The sequence below is a fragment of the Sceloporus occidentalis genome, unplaced genomic scaffold, assembly GCF_023333645.1.
Source record: "Sceloporus occidentalis isolate IW3139 unplaced genomic scaffold, rSceOcc1.0.p SCAF_3, whole genome shotgun sequence".
Taxonomy (NCBI): Eukaryota; Metazoa; Chordata; class Lepidosauria; order Squamata; family Phrynosomatidae; genus Sceloporus; species Sceloporus occidentalis.
This window is the reverse complement of record NW_028316983.1, coordinates 118,139,516-118,161,329: the sequence shown is the minus strand read 5'-3', so window position 1 is coordinate 118,161,329 and position 21,814 is coordinate 118,139,516. Positions and strand designations below refer to the sequence as shown.

At 38.7% G+C, this 21,814-nt stretch overlaps 1 protein-coding gene across 4 annotated transcripts in view; it reads left to right on the top strand.

The window, feature by feature from the left end:
- Positions 1 to 21,814, top strand: part of LOC149316626 (ras GTPase-activating protein nGAP-like) — a 280,129-nt gene that overhangs the window by 90,605 nt on the left and 167,710 nt on the right. The window contains exon 1 of one of the 4 annotated variants that reach the window (XM_089515959.1): positions 10,836 to 11,513. The exons of the other annotated variants lie outside the window; for them this stretch is intronic. Coding sequence (XP_089372085.1) covers positions 10,946 to 11,513 — 568 coding nt within the window. The 5' untranslated portion in view covers positions 10,836 to 10,945. Of the gene's footprint in view, positions 1 to 10,835; positions 11,514 to 21,814 lie in introns of those variants that run through there. 4 annotated transcript variants of the gene reach the window in all.

Genomic DNA, 21,814 nt, shown 5'->3' with positions numbered 1-21,814 from the left:
AAAATATTTTTTTAAAATATACATTCCCCAAAGCAAACCTTGCTTTTGTCATTTTATATAAGGGACACCATTGTACTGTGCCATTTTATTTAATGGCACTTCATTATCCAAGGATTTTGGTATCCATTGGAGGGTGGGGTCCTGGAACCAAACCCCAGCAGATACCAAGGGCCTACTGTAGTTTTTAAATTGTTGCTGCTATTTGGTTTGTTTATTTTAATTTTTTTTTCTTTTTAATTCACTATAGTCTGACCCTGCTAATCTGGGTTAAAAGCCACATTTGTTCACATTTTGTTTCACATTGTTAAAAGTTAATTATCTTTCTATAAGTTAATGGTTCCTGTGAAAAAATGAAGTTAACTACAGTGGGCTTTTGCATACTCTGGGGATCTGTTCCGGGCCCTCCAGAGTATGGCAAAAAACGCAGGACCTTAAGTCCCATTCATTTCAATGGCTGCATGCTCCTAACATTGGCGCACACACCATTGTAACATCCAGGGCTTGCCATCCGCATAAGCTTAAAGCTGCAGATGGCAAGCTCGAGTATGGGGCACGTGTGCTGTACTTTGCTTTTGTAAGTAGCATAAGGTCAAAGACATCAACAAATAGTTTTTCTTTTCATTTGTATTGCATCTGTTGTACAGTATTGCATATGGTAATCATTTTTAATTTGTAAGCCACCTTGAGTCCTAGTCTTGGGGGAATGACAGAGTATAAATAGAGGAGTGGGGAGAGAAGAAAAGGAAATGTGTGGTCCTTATTTGACTAGTCTGCTTACGTTTGTCTCTTTTTAAGCATGTGAATAATATTTTCTGTTATATCATAATGAGATATAAAGAAAATATATCTGTCTGAAGTAAAAGTTATTAAATATGTGTTCATTTGTGAGTAGAAAATGGCCAACCTTAGGATGGTGGGGGAGAACCCTGTGTCTTCTACCTGGAGAAGGATTACAGTGATAAATCTTAAAGTGGAAATCTGCCAAGCAGTAGTTGAATTACTGTTGTTGCATATTGTTATGAAGGGGTCTGGTTGTGTCAAGATCCTCTCTTTTTACACAGAAATAGTGTTATCTTAAAGTACAGTGCACCCGCGTCATATGCGGGTGAGCTATATGTGGCTTTGAGCATACTTCGAAGCCAGGAGGGAGTGTGTGGGGTGCAAGGGGAGGCACTTCCCATTCGCATGAATGGGGCACGTGCTGCCACATGCACGAGCCCCATTTATGCGAACGAGGTTTGAGCATGAGTGGAATTCGGCTTATGCAAGGGGTCCGGAACGGATCCCTGTGTAAGCCGAGGGTGAACTGTAGAGGGTTTACATTTGCTTGGTTTGAGAACCTTCCGTTTAAATATACTTGTCCATTGTGGGCATGGAATCATATGAAAGCTGAGTAGACTTGGCTGGAGGGCAATGGCTGGAGGGAATATGATAGGTTCAGCACTTGGCTGGGTGGGATAAGGCAGCCCTGGGCAGACTGAATAAGAATAGCAAGGGAGACAATACTTTGTAGTTTTTTGTGGGTTTTTCAGGCTATGTTGCTGTGTTCTGGAAGAGTTTATTCTTGACGTTTCACCAGCATCTGTGGCTGACATTTTCAGAGAATGTTGGCATGGGAGTGAGTGGGATACACACACACACACACACACACACACACACACACTTATTTATATTTATTTATTATATTTATTTGTATCCCACTCTTTCCCCAGGACTGGGACTCAGTGTGACCTCTGGTTGAGAGGAGTAGCAGAACATGTTATAAACCATCCTGGGCATAAAATGCTATTTGAAAACACTGAAATTCTGGACCATGCCAACAGCTATCAGGTCAGAATTCACAGGGAAGCCATTGAAATCCACAAACACCTTGTCAACTTCAACAGGAAAGAAGAAACCTGGAAAGTAAAGAAACTTTGACTCCCAGTCTTGAAACACACAAAATCAAGACCCAGCCCATGCAAATGAAAACCACCCAAGGTGAGGGGGATTCCCAGCAGATAATGGATCACTAATTAAATAGACACCTCAAGACCTTACCATTCAACAACAGGCCAACACAGAGATTAACAGGGAAATCACTTCCTCTCAACCAAGGGTCACACAGTATACACACATACACCTCACTCATTTCCATGCAAGCATTCTCTGAAGATGGCAGCCACAGATGCTGGTGAAACATCAGGAATAAACTCTGCTAGAATACATCCACATAGCCCGGAAAATGCACAAAAAATCTATCGATGCCAACTATAAAAGCCTTCCACTTCATACTATATTTTGTGTTTTAAAAATAACCTTATTTGGTAGAACTTCATTTGAAAATTAATTAGTTCACTAGTTTAAGCAAAATGTTATAAATCTCATGATATGCTCTTTGATTGCTTTAATGCAAGCCACACTGAGAGAAAAATACTTCCAATAGCTATAAGTATTTATTTAAGTGGAAATGTTGATGTTACCCTTAATGAGATCACCAAGAGAGTGTAGGTCAGTGGTTCCCAACCTTCCTGATGCCGCAACCCTTTAATACAGTTACTCATGTCGTGGGGACCCAAACCCATGAAATTATTTTCATTGCTACTTCATAACTGTAATTAAATAGGTGTTTTCCAATGGTCTTGGGCGACCCCCATGAAAGGGTCATTTGACCCCCAAAGGGGTCCCGACCCACAGGTTGGGAACCACTGATGTAGGTCTTTTCTTTCTCTTGTACGTTGCATTGATGTAGTGCATCAGGCGGTAAGCAGACATCCTCCAGATGTACTGAGCTACATCTGCTGGCCATTCTAGTTGGTGCTTTCCACAACTGGGGTGAGTTTAGAGTGGCCATCTGTTGGGGATGCTTTGATTTGGATTTCCTGCATGGCAGGGGGTTGGACTGGATGGCCCTTGTGGTCTCTTCCAACTCTATGATTCTATGACCCAAGAAAAACTGCTAATTCTGAAATGCAGCATCCATTAGAAAGAAGTTGAATTAATTTAGTAACAAATGTCATATCAAGGCCAGAAAAAAGAGAGACTTGGAAATAAAAGTTTTATTTCTTCTTTCAACAAACCAGTATATTGTTCGTGTATGACCATATTGAGGTCACACAAGAAAGAAAGTAGAACATTGGCTATGAGATAACAGGGAACAAAATAATAAAATTATGTTTGAACTAGACTTATCCCACCATCTGTCTCATTAAAGAAACTCAACTGTTCTGCAGTGTTTGTCTTCCTGGAAATCAGCATAGCTTCCTGACTTGGGCAGAAAATGCTGAGTTACATCTGTGACTGCTTACAAATTGATCCACTCTGTGAACAGGTTTTTTTCTAGTGCTAAATGTCAAAAGCATGTCTAGCAACTTTCTTATTTTTACACGTTTATTCAAAATTCCTTCATTTTGTATTTCAGTTCCTAAGTTTGGCAAATTCTCGGATGACCTTAAATGTAGATACCAGGGAGAAGTTTGTCTTGATTTAATTTTAAATAAACAAATTAAATAATAATAATAATAATAATAATAATAATAATAATAATTGATTTATGCTTGTCTCAGTTTTTCATACCTCATTTATAAATCTTTCATATTGAGTGTACTCTTAATTGAATAGATTGTAGCATTTTGAGATTTTTTTCCCCCTCCAAATGTATTATTTTCAGGGTGGCTTGCAATAAAATAATTAAAACAGCATAAAGTGACTAATGCATTTAAAATGAGTTTTAAAAGGAATTCTTGGAAAGTGATGATTAAGTAAAATGGAACAATGCAGGTTAAAAAGCTCAAGGAAATGTAAAGTTTTTACTGATATCTGGAAAGATTCCCCATTAACGTTCAGTAGACTTCATGGATTTGACACTACAATTCCAGCAGTATTGCTGTGCTAAAGCTAAGTTGATTTGGCCTTGGGGTGAATTTTTCCGCCTTTGTGAATTCTTTACTGATACGGAAAAAGCATGTGAATACAGTCTTGGAAGGTGCTTCTCCGTGAAAGTGTTTTGGGCCAGATAATAAACAGGAAAAGTCATAACAAAGAGTCAGTACCTAAATTCAACATCAGGTGTCAACCTTGCTATGGCTTTTATCTTCTTACAACCTGAAAGAAGGCACTTTGGAACTGGTTAAGTAATCCTTGGTTCTATCTTTGTGGCACCTAACTGCTCTGATCTCATTATAATCATTTCCATGCAAAAACATATAAGACTGCATCTCTCACTTAATCCCTTTACTATATTTTGCTTTCTGCACTAAACAAAAGCTTACACAAAGAGAAAGGACTTGCCTGCTAAATAGGTGACTCTTCCATTCACCACACTATTCTTGGTTCTCGTTTTCTCACGAACATTGGTTCTTAGCCACTGGCTTTCTCTTCTCCACTTAGTACAACTTAGTTAGAAAGGGAATGTGTCCACATTCATCCTCTTCTGGTACAAAAACAATGACTTCATTTTTCTTACTGGAAACTGGCAACAAGTATTTATTTCCATTGTTATAAAATGTCTGGATAGCAATAGGGACATTGAGCCATACATCAGACAGCAGACACTCTTGGGAACGGAAGATATCGGAGTCAGATAGCAATTGCGATGATAAATATTTTGGCTACCAGTTTTGAAAGAATCCTAAACCATAGTTAAAGCAAATCCCTTCTGAACAAAGCTTGCCAACAAAACCCCGTGAAAAGGTCTCCATAAGTCCTAACTGACTTGAAGGCACAACAGAACCACACTGAACTGTGAGATGAAAATAGCATGAAGCCTAGAAAGTATTAAAGCAAGTTGAAAACCTTAAGATCTTTTTCTACTATCAAGTTGAATTCTCTAGTTGAAAGTGATAAAAACTATATCCGATTCACACATATTTTGAGAGAAAATTTACTGGCTATCAAGGCTGGAGATTTCAGTAATTTTCAGTCATTTACCATGTCTACGCTACAAGAAAACTTATCTATCTATCTCATCTATCTATCTATCTATCTATCTATCTATCTATCTATCTATCTATCTGTTTTTATTTTCATTTTTTAAAATATGCTTTTGTGAGCCCCAATGAACAGAGGAGGCTGCCTGCTGTATTTCCAAATAATTTATTGTTCTATCTTGACCCTGCCTCAGCTAGATATAGAATTATTTGGCCACCTCTTTGTATCAGCTGTAATTATGAGTCCTCAATCACAGTTGATGTAGAGACATAGCAGAATTACCTGTTCTTGAAGGAGGATTTCTGTTGCGATTTGCATGATAGAATGGAAGACAAGACTATGGAGATTTAGGAGGAAGAAGGATGTGATTAATGAGATTTTGTATACAATCGGATTTTTATACACGGATTCAAGCATCCACGTTTTGAAAATGTTAAAAAAAAGCATAAATTTAAAATATCAAACCTTGATTTTCCATTTTTTAAAAGGGACACCCATTTTGCTATGTTATTATATCTAATGAGACTTGAGCATCCACAGATTTTGTTATCCACCGGGGATCTTGGAACCAAACCTCAGCGTATAACAAGGGTCCACTCTATAAAAATCTTCACTGCATATTAAGAGATGAAAAGATGAAAGCTTCTATGTGAATTGACCTTACTACTAGCAGTAGATTCAACAAGGTAGCCCTGTTATCAAATGCACTGCATGAAATGGATAGCCCTCTGTTCAACTCCCTAAGTTGACAAAACTGGCCAGAGGTAAAGGGTTTTTGGTTTGGTTTCCAGGGTAAGAATACTTGACAGCAATCTTTTTAGGAAAAGTGCATGTTTGATTTTTCCCCAAAGGGAACCAACCTTTGTTTAACATACCTTCAGTTTTAGGTAGATACAGTTGATATTCTGTTTTTCTAAGGTTTGTATTTTAAATTACTGGATCCAGAGATGCTTCTGACCTCTGCACTATCCAGGGCCAGTGGTTATGCCCAGTTCTCTAGGTGCTAGGCATTACTCAGCAGCTGAATTGTTAATGTGAAGTCTCAGGCTTTCACGGCTGGCATCCATAGATTTGTGGGTTTTTCGTGTTATGTGTCCATGTTCTAGAAGAGTTTATTCCTGACATTTCATCAAGCATCTGTGTTTGGCATCTTCATTCTCTGAAGATGCCAGCTACAGATGCTGGCAGAACGTCAGGAGTAAACTCTTCTAGAACATGACCACATAAAGTAGCCCAAAAAACCCACAAAAAGCTGGATTTTTCTTTGCACCTGCTTAGTGCATACTGTAGGCCGGTGGTCCACAAATTGTGCCCGTTTGGACTTTAGCTCCCAGAAGTCTCAGTCATGTTGGCCAATAGTCTGGGATTCTGGGAGCTGAAGTCCAAAATCCCTTAAAGAGCACGGTTTGGGGACCACTGCTGTAAACATTGGCTTGTGTTCATCATCTTCTCAGAAATCATAATTGAACAGAATGTGATCCATTTGGTATGCAAAATCCAAGTGAATCTGTTGAAGTACTTTTAACTGGTATTACCTGGCTAATATTATTTGGCCAATATTCCATTAAAGATTATCAGACACTTGAGTTATTGAACTTGTCAATCAAAGATGCATGTAGAGATAGTGATACCGATTCTGTAGTTGGTGATAAGACAACACATGGGGGAAATATGGAAAGAAAACCTTTTTGTTGGTGATCAATATATCCTAAACTAAGTAACATTTCTTAATATTGGATATTAAGTCAAGTTATAGTGGTACAGTTTCATAGTACCATAAACAAGAGCTTCTTTTAGTTGACTTTAAAAGATTAAGGACACATACTTTTTGACTGTTCTTAGTTTGCTTCTTAAATCAATTGCACCAAAGCATCCATGGAAGTGCATCATCTCTTTGGGGAACTAAATTGTTAATCCCATCTAAATAAAACCTATTGAATTAATGGGAATTTAACAAGTCAGCATTTATGAATGTAAGTTTAATTGACTGGTGCTGCGCCAATTGGACTTAGGCCAGCATAAGCACATATCAGTCGATTTAATAAGGTTGTTCTAAAAGAAAATGCATTAATATCTTTTTTCCCCCCTGCCAAGCTTGGTTTACAAAGTCATGCTGATTATTTTTTGGTGCTGAGTAACCTAGACTAGACCACAGTGATGAGACATTGGTGAATCATTTTCAGAATACTTGGAAGCAAAATATTTTCTATCTATTCAAAGATAACACAAAGTGCCATTTTTCATCTTTCTTCCTTATTTGATGTTTCTGGTGCACCTCTTCCCCAATTGACTTCTGCATTTCCTAGCGCTCTCTCTCTCTCTCTCTCTCTCTATATATATATATATATATATATATATATATATTAATTTGCCAACCAAACATAATCTATTTTTTTTAAAAAACTTTGAAATACCTTCAGAATTAAACACAAATTTCTTCTTTTTCCTTTCCTCATGTTTTATTTTCAGTAAGGGTGGGAGATGATCTCCAAATTATGAAGTATTGCAAAAAGCACATTACTTAAAGATAGTTTATTTGAATAACTTATTTAGGCAGACACTCATTTAGGTTTAACAGTAGATGACAATATTAATTTCATCATAATTTTCAGTAATATTGAAACACTGAAATTCTTAAATATTAGCAGAATCATCCAGAAAAAAAAATTACAAGGTTTTGAAGTTAAAAATGTGTGGAAGTTGTATGATTTAATAACACTTTTTGTCTAGTAGTTTTCCTTGTCAACTTGTACAAGTCCACTTGTAGAGCAGAGATGAAAATACAGTCAGCCCTTCTTATACACGGATTTGTTATACACGGATTCAAGCATACACGGTTTGAAAATGTTCCAAAAAAGTATAAATTTCAATGATCAAACCTTGATTTTTCATTTTTTATAAGGGACACCGTTTTGCTCTGCCATTATATTTAATGGGACTTGAGCATACACGGATTTTGTTATACACGGGGGATCTTGGAACCAAACACCAGCGTATAACAAGGTTCCACTGTACTCTAAGGCGAGAACAGTTTAAGAAGCTAATCTGACACTCTTAAAGTGGTCTGATTTACCTGTACTTTGAACAAAAGCTTTTGCATCTTCATTTTGTATCAAAAAAAGCAATAATAGCAGGTGCTCCACCTGCCCAGGCACTCTTTGGTCTATTTCCTCCTTTGAGGTATTGGTTACTTGGTAGCATTCAAGGTGAACCTTCCTCCTCTTTAGAGATGCCTATCTCTTGTTTCTCACCTTTGAATTGCTTTCTTTACAAAAGCTGTTGTCTGTGATGGTCCACTCTAATACAAGGACACTCTTTGTTTTGGCACCATGGACAGCTCCTTTACAATTCAAATGAAAACCCAGAGTGGATTCAGTGCTCCACTGATGCCTGAGCCACCAGCTGCCACTGATATGTGTACTTCAGTCTACATGTCATAGCCAGGTAATTCAAGAAAACACTAGGCCAGGGGATTAAAACATAGTCCCTATGTATGTATAGTAATGGTGTATTTTTCTGTTGTAAACTGGATTTTAGTGAAGAAGCTGTTAGAATGAGATTTTAAATCTCAAACTATACATACTCAAACTACTTCCGGCAGGCCTTCCCTGAATAACAACCCCGGCCACACACCTGATACGTTTATCGCATCGACTGACCTGTCCCTAATCCCACACTGTTTATGTTAATCAGATTACTTTATTATAGAATATTTTAATATTGTAGATTGTTTTAATATTTCATTGTTTAATTCTGTTTTAGGGGAAGGAGGGAAGGGGGAATTGGGATTTTGTATGGAGTTTTAATATGTAAGACGCCTCGATTATCTTTGATAGAGAGGCGGGATACAAATAAAAAATTATTTTATTATATTATTATTAAATCTCAACTAACAAGCAATCTCTTTTCTGAGAATTATGCTTTGCTCGGTTGTTGTTGTTGTTGTTTTTGTTATTGTGTGCCTTCAGGTCATTTCTGACTTATGGTGACCCTAATGGTAAACTATCATGGCCTTTTCTTGGCAGAATTTGCCTTTGCTTTCCTCTGGAGAGTGTGTGACTTATCCAAGGGCACCCAGTGGGTTTCCGTGGCTGAGCAAGACTTTGAACCAGAGTCACAGTCCTATACTCAAATTACTACACGACACTGACTCTTCTCATCCACACCCTAATTTTTGCAATAAGGCTATGAGAATCTTTTACCCTAAGGTTAAAAATGGACCTTTTAAATAGCCCCTCCTTGATTGTTTAAGTGAGAAGCATGTATTCTTTTAAAACAATTTTATTCTGAGGACACAAAGCACGCAAATCTATACGTGTGCACAACGTTAGGTTAGTAAACACATTGCCTTGCTATTTTGCGCGATTCTATAATAGTTTTTATGTGGTGCTTAGAGCAATCCATATGATTTCTTGCTCCTTACCTCATGGAAAGGGCCAGAGCTCAGTAGTGGAGCACATCATTTGCTCATACAGAGTCCCAGGTTAATTCCTTGGCTTCTCCAGTTAAAATGGACCTCAGGTGGATGGTATGGAAAGCTCAGTTTAATTGAAACCTTGGAGAGTAGGTACAAACCAACTATATACCCTGAGCAACATAATGAGTCTGACACTGTATAATGCTAATGCAGTCACTTGCAAATGCAGAAGATTTTGGTCATTTCTGTTAGAAACCTCAGGCTGTTTTCTCTCTTTTTTCATAGAAACAAGGTTGTAATCCAGAATCTAGAGATATAATGTGTGTGGTCTTGCTTGAAGAGAGCATCTTCAAAGTCCACTTCTAATTCTGCAGCTTTGTTGTGCTGTTGATAAAAAGGCCATAGCTCAGTACTCTGTGGTTGCCTCATCTTTTTTTATTAGTCTGCCAAATTAGATAATTCTTTCAAATAACCAAAAGTCATTTTGAGTGCCATTACAGCAGAGTTTGCCAAGGGGCTGTCAACATTTCCATTTTAAACTCCACATTTTCTGGGGTTGGTGAGCACATTGTTTCAATCTGGTCTGAAACTTGGCTTGTGTCTATTAGCAGATATGTTTTCTTTAGCAAATTTAATATAGTCAGCTGTTCCTGAAGTTGTCGTAGTGGCCTTTTTTTTAAACTTAACTGGATAGAAATATTGCTTTCCAGTCTACTGACTGCAGTTAGATTTATGAAAACAAAAACTCTGCTCACTTGAAAAGTATGCACATTTCCATGTTTCTTTTGCCACAAGCTCTTGCCTCAAAACGGTCTGCTTCTTTGCTTTGGTCAGTGATTGACTAAACACCACTTACCACCCCTCTTTACTCCTCCTATATGCATATTTTTCTCTCTTGTGTTTGCAATACTATTCCTTCTGGCTGTTGTTTCTTTTTCTTTCCTGCACTCCATTTCTGTGCATCTCTGGAAGGACTGCTGCATTGAAATCTAATGGATTTGGCTTTACTTCTTTTCTGGATTTGGCGTTACTCCTGTTCTGGATTTGAAGATAGTTATAGTAACTGTGTGTGTGTGTGTGTGTATAGAATTGGTCAGGGACTGAAACATCTCTGCCCAGTGTTGCCATGAAGCTCTCGTCTTGATGCATCTTATTTTTAAAATCAGGATTCTTGTGGTTGTGACATTGCTTCTCCTTGATCTTACTATGTGGAATTTAAAGGTACTTTCACATTCTATTTTTGATTCAGAGTTTCAAAATGAGAATCAGAAATACAATTGGCCAAGCACTTAATCTGTGGGACTTTATTACTATTTCTTTTTCTTTTTGGCCACTTCCTGAAAGTTTACTGCAGACATATGAAACCCAGGAACTGAAATTTTACTTCACAAGCTGTCTTAATTTGAAGATAGGCAGATCATGTGTAGATTCTGACTCTGCTTCACAGTTACACACAGTTCATTGAAAATTGTGTGGTACTGAATTTGAATTATGCCTGTTAAGTAGTAAGTCTTCAGTGGCAAGAAGATCTGCTACTGTTGCCTGGAAGGGAAGTAGCTCAGATGGGAATATTTTAGAAAGTGCACCAAAGTGTAAGGTAACTAAAAGAGAGAGGGGAAAATGAATGTGTTTAAAAAGCGTCCGAGTCCTTCTCCTGCACTCTTTCAGAGGTCTATGTCAGAGCAGGATGGTGACTCTGCAAACGTAGGAGCTAGCTTGAAGGACTATCACTGGTACTACCATGTCAGAAGCAAGAGGATGTGCGAAGGAGCAGGTTCAGATTTAGGAAAGCTGCTTGGAGCTTACCGATGGCAGACTCATCCCCGACTTCGCTGGATGGTGACCAAAAGAACAGATGCATCCAAGACTACTGAACAGCCTTTGAGGGCACACACTTTAATTGCTGATAGCCACCAGGAATATCCAGAAGTGAAGGTTGCCATGCCAGCGACTCGGCCATTTCGGGTTCCATTTTACAGGTCTATATCAGAACCTGCACCACACTGGAGAGAGAGAAGTCCAAAGCCACCTCCGCCTCCAGAATGTGGTGATCATGACAGTAATTTTACCCGTGGCTTCTTCTCTACAATCTCCAGCAGCTTTTCTAAGGCACTGAATCGGAAAGGGGAACAGAATGCAATGGTGACAAATGCGGGAATGGAGAATGATCAGATGGACTTGACTGCAGGTATACCTATTTTTCTTTTTATCTGATAACATTTTGAGGTTCAGCTGAACTACTTCATTCATAGGAACTATAATAGCTTAAAATGTTTGTTTCTTCTACCAAAAGCCCCCCCCCCCTTGCTTTTCCACTGATTACTTGGGATATCTGGTGGTATAAGGAGCCTGTCATCCAATGCATCATTTGCAGCTAATTCCACCCCCATCCCCCAATAAAATACATTATTTTCTCAATAATAGTTCTGTATTTCTAGCCAAATAAATTATTTCTTAATTTTAATTGCTGAAAGAGCAGGCTAATTTTTAAATCATGCAGTCTTGAACCATGTCCTGATAATATATACTATATGCAATTGATGGTTTGAACTTAGAACTTTTATCTGGACATTATGCTATTAGGACAAGAGTGAAAAGTGTGTACATTTAAACCAGTGGATCTTAAACCTTGCTATGCTGATTTTTTGGGACCATACTGCTTTGCTGTTGTCACTATATGGAGTGGCATTAGTTGAAAAATTTCTGCCACAATGCAGAAAAGCTATGTAACTAATATTTTAATGTGGTTTTAATGTTGACTTTTTATGTTTTGAAATGTAATCTTTTAAGAGTGTAACCTGCCGTCAGTCCTAGTCTTGGGAGAAAGAAAGAGTATAAGTAAAGTTAACTATAATAAAATGCACAATGAGAAAAACTGTCTGTGCAGTTAGATATTCCTTTGCACTTTGCACATGTGTTGTTACATGTACACTCTAAAGAAGCAAAATGCTTTTCACCTTCAGTTTTTAAACTGTAAAGAAGGTTGTGTCTTCAGCATGAAGTGCAAAGCTAAAATAATCAAACCTGTTACTGTTTCCTTGTGTTTTCATTAAGGGCCACCTCAAAGTGTATTAGGACCATGTCTGTGGTCTCTGGACCATGACTGAGTTAGTAGAGCCATTTTGTTCTTGCTAGTTCATTGATAAAGTACAGTAGACAGCCAATCCATCAGCTCATATATAGAAAACAATGTTCTGATTTGAACAACTGTGCCTCATAAAGAACCTGTCAGTTACATATAAATAAATCCTATTATTACAAAGCTTGAAGTACTTTTTCAACTGGTTGGATTAAGTTTTAATATTCCTAACCATTCCTAACTATTCTCAGTTTTATTTGCTTTCCACACACCCCACTCAGTGCTCTTTTTATTCAAAAGCAGGAAGTTGGTTACAGTTGATGGAGGTTTATTGCAGACACCTAAAATTGAATCTATAGACGAGACTGTGATCACTCTTTGAGCAACAAGTGCTATATAGGAACCCAGTGTGTCAAAGGAGAACAGATGCCAGGCATTTCTAATGACATGATGACATTTAAAGGTTGCTTTTGGGAAGCTAGTAAGTGCAGGGGAAAATAAAGCTGTCTTTAAATTGCAGTGTATCTTCTGAAAGGCTTTGATATTGTTTCGCCATTGCATACTAAGGTGTCAAGTAGGGAAAAGTTGCAGAGGTTTGGCCAGTTAGGATAGAGGTCACCAAATATCCAATTGCCAGATTCTAAGATTTCACATAATCTTCTCCTGTGTGAACTTTTACAACATTATCATGGGGAGCAGGGAATTGCATGTTTTGGAATCTCTTCTCCCATTTAGAGTCCCAGAAGATAATCTAATTTGGTCCAAAATACTGGTCCTGCTGTGGAAAAAAAGCCTTTAAATTCAATGTGTAAAAACTCTCCTGAATCATTCTGATTATCACACTAAATAGTTGGAAACATCTGGAAGCTATTGACTCTATTGCTGGATTGGCCCTCTGCAATCAAAAACCCTCTGATTATTATGAGTGAGCATTGCTGACGTGGGCATTTATAACTTCTTAATCATAGTCTAGTGTGCTTTTGTAGTGGGAAACCCTATAATTACTAGAAAGAAAGCAGCTGCCATTAGAACTAGCTACTTTAGTTACACTTGAAAATAGATATGAAACCATCTTTATTTTTTTATTTTGGGAACAACAAGGTCCTCTGCATTGCACGTATTTGCAGTTGAAGGCTTTCATGGTTGGCATCCATAGGTTTCTGTGGGTTTTTCAGGCTATGTGGCTGTGTTCTGGAAGTATTTGTTTATTTATTTGTTGATGTTTCGCTTGCATCAGTACTGGCATCTTCAGATGCAGGCGAAACATCAGAAATAAATTCTTCCAGAACACAGCCATATAGCTTGAAAAACCCACAGAAAACTATTGCACATACTGCTATAAATTCTAAACTTTTTTGAATGTAGAGCATAGATTTTTAAAAAAGATAATTGTTGCTGTGTGCCTTCAAGTCATTTCTGACTATGGTGACTAAAGCAAACCTATCACAGAATTTTCTTGGTAAGATTTGTTCAGAGGAGGTTTGTCATTGCCTTCCCCTGAGGCTGAGAGCATGTGACTTCATAAGGTCACCCAGTGGGTTTCCATGGCCAAGTACAATTTGAGCCTTGGGGTCCAGAGTCATAGTCCAACACTCAAACCACTACACCACACTGGTTCTCTTATTTAATTAATGCTCATTGTCACAATACACTAATCAAGATCCATTTCTAAAACATTAGATGGTGTCAGTAGCATCACTAGGAGGATGCGGGGAGTGAGGACCACACAGAGTGACATCACTGAAGGGGGTGACACCCCCCACCTCCCTGCTGCATGCCATGGCATGCAGCAGGAAGGGAAAGAGCCAGGCTCCCACTCATCCCTGTCTCCCATGGCTTTACTTTAGAGTAAAGCCATGTGGGACAGGGAGGACCAGCAGACACCCCTGTCTCTGCCTCGCATGGCTTTACTCTGAAGTAAAGCCACGTGGGGCACGGAGTTGGGAGTGGACCCTTTTGGCTCTGCCCCGAAGCTGCACTGGGTGACACCATGGTGGGGGACACTGCTGGATGGTGTGAATAAAGATTGAACAGCAAAGTTCCATGTGTGTTGTTCTTTGTTCATTGGAGTTTTCACTTTCTGTAAGTAATCATGGGAACTTGTTGAAAGGTTCAATATAAAACTACAGACTGAATTTAAATTAAATTGAAAATAACATATCAGAAAAGATATATACAGTAGACCCTTGTTATACTCTGGGGTTTGGTTCCAAGATCCCCCGTGGATAACAAAATCTGTGGATGCTCAAATCCCATTAACTATAATGACATAGCAAAATGGTGTCCCTTATAAAAAATGGAAAGCCAAGGTTTGATATTTGAAATTTATACTTTTTAAAAACATTTTCAAACCGTGTATGCTTGAATCCATGTATAAAAAATGCGTGTATAAGAAGGGCCGACTGTACATCTGTTGTGCTTCCTTGAATATAATTTCAGAATATCATGACAGGTTATGTCCCACAGAGCTCATTCCAGTTTCGTTGGAAGAGCGTTTTCTACATGACTCTTGTACATGAGATAGTGGCAAGAGATTCACGTCATTCTGTAAAGAAAGGAATAATCCTTCCATCTTCCCACACAAGAATTGGGATGGGAAGTGATAGTGATATTTGCTGTATAGGAGGTTGAGCAGAATAACTTTAAAAACATGCCCCCCCCCCATTCTGACAGTGTCTGAGCATTGATGTAACAATGGGAATTAAATTTGGCCAAGCTCTTTCCTTCCATATCAAGGGGGGGGGCAATTATTTGGCCTATTTTTGCCAGATTTCTGCAGGCCCTGTTGATAGCATTCTTCTCCCATAACCACTTCAATCTCAAGTGTTTTCCTGACCACAGGGGAGGCAGGGAGGAGTGCTGGAAAGAGTGTGGGAATGACTGGAGAGTTTGGTTGCTGACTGGGTCTTAGAACTGCAGAGCTTCCAGCCACGAGAGAGACAATATCCACTGCAGCACCATGCAAGATGGACAGAAACTCTTCCAGAGTCCACTTTTGAGAAGCCCGTTTTCTTCAAGTAACGCATAGCCCCCCCCCCCCCCGATAACCTCCCCTGATAACATCCGTTTAGCATATTTTTTTTGTGTGTGTGCTTTTAAAAAATGGTTCATTTTAGTTAATTTGAACCTGGTTTAACTTGAAAAACTCTCTTCACTTACAAGATGGAAGACTTTTTTGTAAGCATAGTGTGTGAAGATGCAGTCAGACCTGGAATATTAATATCTTCAGTGGGCCTTTAGGCAGTTTGCTGTCAGCCAAGAGCATGGTAGGAAAGGCAACAAAGTGGGTACCACTGCAGTTTGGCTCAGTAAGATCCCAAACTCTTTGAAAACCAAATCAACAGAAAGGATATTGTTTCCTAGTGAGAGTGGAGTAAGGAAGTGAGTGTAGGGGAAGGTAGAACAGGCAGTGGCGTAGAGGGAGAAGATCTATGAGGATGATTGATGATGATGATAATAATAATAATAATAATAATAATAATAATAATTTTTATTTATATTTCCCGCCTCTCCCTGTGGATCGAGGTGGGATTACAACAATAGAAACAACATTACAAGATAAAAAACTACAATTTCATATGAAATACTCTCAATAAAACAGTAAAACCACTATCGATACAATGCATCGACTAAATCATCATTTAAAATACATATCTTTACAAATAGAGGTGGGGTATTTCTAACTCTCTTATAGTAGACACCTCCAAGACAGGGGTGGGCAGCTATTGGTGATTGGGCAGCCACACTGGGCCTACAGGGCATCTTAGAGGTAACCCTTATTGTACCACCTGGGGAGAAAATGAAACAATATTTCGCCCCTCAACATCCCCCAACATCCCCAATGGAAGTGGAGGCAGCTTTGTCACTGTTAGGCCCACTCTGATGCCCTGCAGTAAAGCCAAGGGAGGCCGTTTTCCCAAGAGGATACTGGAAGCCTGTCCAGAGCATAGAAACACTGAATCAGGGACCAAAAAAATTGTAAACCTGCTAAGGGATGTACTGAACATTCGGGGCGAAAATGATTAACTGCCATGGTTCCTTGATAGGAAATCCTACTACTGGCAGTTTAGGCAGGGGCCTTTGCAATCCTCAGCTGGCGGCTCACTACAAACTACAGTTAAGATTAAGACAAAGACAGAGTGCACTAAGATAGTGGGAGTAGAAGAAGAACCTGGATTGGCATGAAAAGAAAAAGAGTATATGTGCGGGATAAGGAAAGAGAAAGAGCGCTTGGCTCCATAGACAGCATGGCCTCAGGTAAATGGAGAGGAAGAGATAAATGAGGAGGGAAAGTGCTGGGGTGTTTCTAAGCCATGCAATGTTGGGCATTTCTATTAATTGAACATAAAAAAAATATCTCTTTTCTCTGTTGGGTGCATCTACATAGACTTCTCAGCCTTGGCATAGGGATATCTGATAAATATGGTTTATTCTGCTCTATTCTACTCAAAACTTTCACAAGCCATATTGAAATAAATATAGAGACACTCTTGGTGATTGATACCCACACTCCCAGCCCCATGATTCACACCAATACCATTCCATCAGCCTACTTGCATTCTGAGGTTGTACAGCTAGAGCAGTGGAGATAAAATTTGCAACGTTTAAAATGAACCAGTAAAAAAAGTCAAAGGATTCCCCTTGACATGAATGTCTAGTCGTAACCAACTGTGGGGGGCGGTGCTCATCTCCATTACTAAGGCAAAGAGCCAGCGTTGTCAGAGACAACTCTGTGATCATGCAACCAGCATGACTGCACTGAATGCTGATACCTTCCCACAGAAGTAGTACCTATCTGTCTGCTTGCATTTGCATGCTGCTAACCAACCGCTAGGTTAGCAGAAGCTGGGACTAGTGATGAGAGCTCACCCCATCATGTCGTGCTTGGGCCCCAAACTGTCAATCTTCCGATCTTCCAGATCGTCAGAATTGGTGTCTTAACCATTAAGCTACTGCATTTCTTTAAAAAAATCCCTTTTCTTCAGAGAAGATGCCAGCCACAGCTGCTGGCGAAACGTCAGGAATAAACTCTTCTAGAACATGGCCACATAGCCCAAAAAACTCACAAAAACCTAGGGATCCTTAACTCGTGGAGGCATTTTTGAAGTTATTTGTAAGAACAGCAGATCAGGAAGAAGCTTGTTTCGGTAAACAAATGCTGAAACCACAATCCCTGAATGAAGCTAAAGTAATCACGTCAATAGAAACAGGATGAGGAAATAGACAGGCAGGAGAAGCATTGGTCTCTTATCTGCCTGCTTGGAACTTTCCACTTACACTATTTTGGACTCTTTTAAGAAGAGGATAAAGAGGATAAAATAGGATAAAGTTCCACAGTGCAGGTACTTTGCGTTTTTAAACAAATACTTTGTTTAACTTTGAGTTCCCGGTAATCTTTTTCATTCTTTGACATTAGAATGTGGTTCTGTAAGGCTGAAGAGAAACTGGCAAGCAAATTTGGCTGTATCTTGTAGCAATTCTCTTAGCTATTACAGGGCCATTTCTCTATCAGTAGTGTGATGATGGCATTTCCTGGATAATGTTTTCCTCCTGCTGCTTCCTCAGGACAAAGGAAAAACAAAAATCACGTGTAATTTGACTGATTTTAAAGTCAGCAGGGCCATTCCAGCAATGTGTACTGTGGCTTGGCCTTAAGTGTATAGAGTGCTGCTGGGACAGTCTTGTTTTTCTGAAGTTCTATTTAAAGATTTTTATAAAGTCAATATACTATTTTTATACCAATCTGTCAACTGAACTCTCCACTTGTCACCACCTGCATATATTTCCAGTACAGAATCATTAAAGTCACTTCCTAATATCACTGCATTTGCATCACTTTAGATCCCGTGTATTTAGAACAGATTTAATGTATAATTTTGTCCTTTCTAAAATAAGGAGCTGTATAAAGACCAAAAACATTTGTACCCAAGACTTCATTCCTAAAACTCAGTACGTTGTTAAATATAGAACAACACAGTGTAGTGATACGGGCGTTGGACTAAGGCTCTGCGGTACCAGAGTTTCAATCCTTGCTCAGCCATGGAAGCTCACTGGGTGACTTGGGACAAGTCACACTTTCTCAGCCTTAGAGGAAGACAAAGGCTAACCCTGTCTTAAACAAATCTTAAACAGGCTAACCCTGTCTTAAACAAACTGGAATTTCAAGTCCAAGATTTGCACATTAAGAGTGATCTGGTTGAGGGTGTTCCACCAAAATAGGGGCAAGCTACTGAAAAGTAATTCCTTCTAGTGCCAAGCAATCTGGCAAATCTTAGAACTTGGCCATTGAGCCCCACCACTGAGGATGATACAGGAGCAAACAGTCTTTCAAATTATATGACTCCAAATTATTTAGTCAGCAGTTGGGAGGGGGATGATAACTCTTTCAGTCAAGAAAGTGCAGATAGCAAGAAAGATTCATATGGTAGATGCTGAATTTCTTTAAATTCTACTTCATGGAGGATAAGAACTCTGAATTGTATCAGCTGCTTGTAAATAGTTATGCAATTTATTTTATTAAGCATTAAACTTTCTATATTCTTTCTTAGGCTGATTTGGTACTGATTCCTACCTCCCACCTGCTTTTCGTTGTCAAAATAATTTAGGAGCAGGTTATTTGAAGGACTGCTTGCAATTGATGAAGTTGTCATTGGAGATGATAGTGACCCAGCTTTAAGCCTGGTCAGAGCAAAACTTTGAAATGCATCAGCTGTTTGTAAATAATAATTAAATTTATCTCTTTAGCCCATACTTTCTTTTGTTTCCCACACAAATTATATAGGGGTTTATAGGTTAAGATCAGTATTTTAAATTATAATGTGCAGGCGGTACAACGTTAGTATAGTGTGTTGTAACAACTCGGTTCATGCAAATACCTGCATTGTGCTTAGATGTGAGCATTTTTTTGCCAGCTGAGCTTTCTAAATAGTCTTCAAAGGAAACCTCTTGTATAGTGCATTACAGTCTGGATGAAACTGCGTAATCAATCTTAAATCCACTGGTAAGATTGCATTTGGAATACCACTATAAACAGGTAGAAGTCACTTATGGCAACTGCTCCAACATGCATTTCTGTAGCCAGTACTGACTCCCAAAAAGAACCCAAACTGTAAACTTACAGTCTTCAAGCAGAGTACAGTCCTGCATAGGAGCAGTTCCATGCCTTTAATTTATATCTTCTCTATCCAGATTATATTCACCTTGTCGTGATTAAGATCCAACTGGTTCACCTTTATCAGTTTCTAAACTGCCTTATTAAAGAGTTTGAATTTGTAGATGAAAATACAGCTGAGTCTCCCTTATCAGAAATGCTTGGGACCAGAAAAGTTTTGGATTTTGGAATACCTGTATTTGTATATATGCATATAATGAGAAATCTTGGAGATGAGACCTAAGCCTAAACACAAAAATTAATTTAAGTTTTGTATGCACCTTATACACAGCCTGAAGATAATTTTATACAATATTTTAAATAATTTTGTGCATGAAACTAAGTTGGTTTATATTAAACAATCAGAAGGCAAAAATGTTACTGTTTCAGCCACCCATGAAAAATGTTTTGGTTTTTGGGAATATTTTGGAATTCCGGATCAGGGAGACACAGCCTGTAATAATATCTCCGTCACCACCCCAACTTTTCCCATTTGGGGGTCAAGGCAGCTTACAACATTTAAAACAAGTGTTGCAAAAATTTACATCATACAAAAATTAAAAATGTAGTTAACCTTTCAATAAAACTAAAATCAGTTAAAAACATATCCATTAGAAGGGAAACAACCAATATTCAATCCAGCACATTACGCAAATCAGTCTTCAAAGGCCTGCCAGAACGAAACAAAAATAGTCTTGACATGTCTGCAGAAAGATAGCAAAGATGTCACTAGTCTAGCCTTGCTAGGAAGGGTGTTTCAGATCCTGGGAGCAGCCATGGAGAAGGCGCTCTTCTGTTTTCCCACCAGATTTACCTTTGAGGATGGTAAGACAGAAAGAAAGGGACTGTGCAGAAGTTCTTGAAACACAGGTTGTCTCTCTGAGAAGACAAAAGAAGAAAATATGTGCTCCCAACGTACTGGTGACACCACAGTTATCTCAAGATAACTGACCTGCCAACATTTCATATAGATGTTAAAAAACATCCTATGTTAGGTTGTGTGCCAAAGACCACAGGGTAACGCAAAATTCCCCCAACACCACTTTCTCAGACAACCCTTTCAGAAAAAGGGGAAGCACCATAGTATCATGGCTCCTAAACCCTGTCCTGCCCAGTGACTCAAGAGAATGTCATGGTTGAAAATATCAAAAGCTATTGAATGGTCCAGAAGAACCACTAGGATTACACTTCTCTTGCCATAAGCCATCTTCAGAAGTAACCAACAACAAGTTTGTCCTAAAACTGCCTGAATAGATTGGAATAGATACAAATACAGTCATCCCTCCATATTTGCGGCTTTGATATTTGCAGATTTGATTATTCACGGATTTCATGAATATGTTCTCTCTAGGACTGTCTAGGTCCTCCAGTGCAACTCTGTGGTCAACTTTAACTAAAAGTTGCACTGAAAGACCATTTGTAGCTACTCCAGTGCCATTCTATGGTCAGTGTATGTTGGACATTGACCACAGAGTTGCACTGGAGGACCTAGAGATTCCTAGAGAGGTGTCCTCCCAGGTAAAAACAGTGTTTTTGTTATTTGCGGTTTTTCCATATTCACGGAGGTCTTGTTCCCCTAACTCTAGCGAATATGGAGGGACAGCTGTAATCAGCATGCTCTATTACTTCCTGATTTGAATAGACACCATAAAAAAGATACTCCAACACCTTTCTCAAGAACAGAAAATGTGTGGCGTTTTTTCTAGATCATACTCTTTGTTCATGTCTTGGGCGGTTAAACATCTCAAGTTTATGTGACTGAGCAAGTATGGCCACCCCTGGTCTGCTGTCATTCATGTATCTTGTCCACATTCTCTAGCTGCACAAGTTGAACAACAATCTACAGCATTACATTTTCCAGTGTCTGTTAAGAGAGGTTCTGTGCAGACAGAATTCTAGGTCTAATCACACAGTGTGCTTAAAACCAGGCATGGTGCTCAGCTGAACACATTTTTCAACTGTACTTTTGTGTGCGATTGTGTGCTTAATATGTATGGAACATCTCCCCAATCTTGTGCTGGAATATAATTTTTCATCAATCACAGGGTTTATTTCCTATATTTAGAGTTGTAAATGTGGAAGTCTTTAAAAACTGAATTAAAAGTAATTTTATCACCTTACTGTAATTTAGAGGTTACGTGTGGCTATTCATGAACCATGTTGAAAATAACGAAGTATGAAGTACATTTTAAAATAATTTGCTATTAAGGCCATCTAGCTTCCAGCTGATTTGAAGTGTTTTGTCAATGGAGGACTCCAG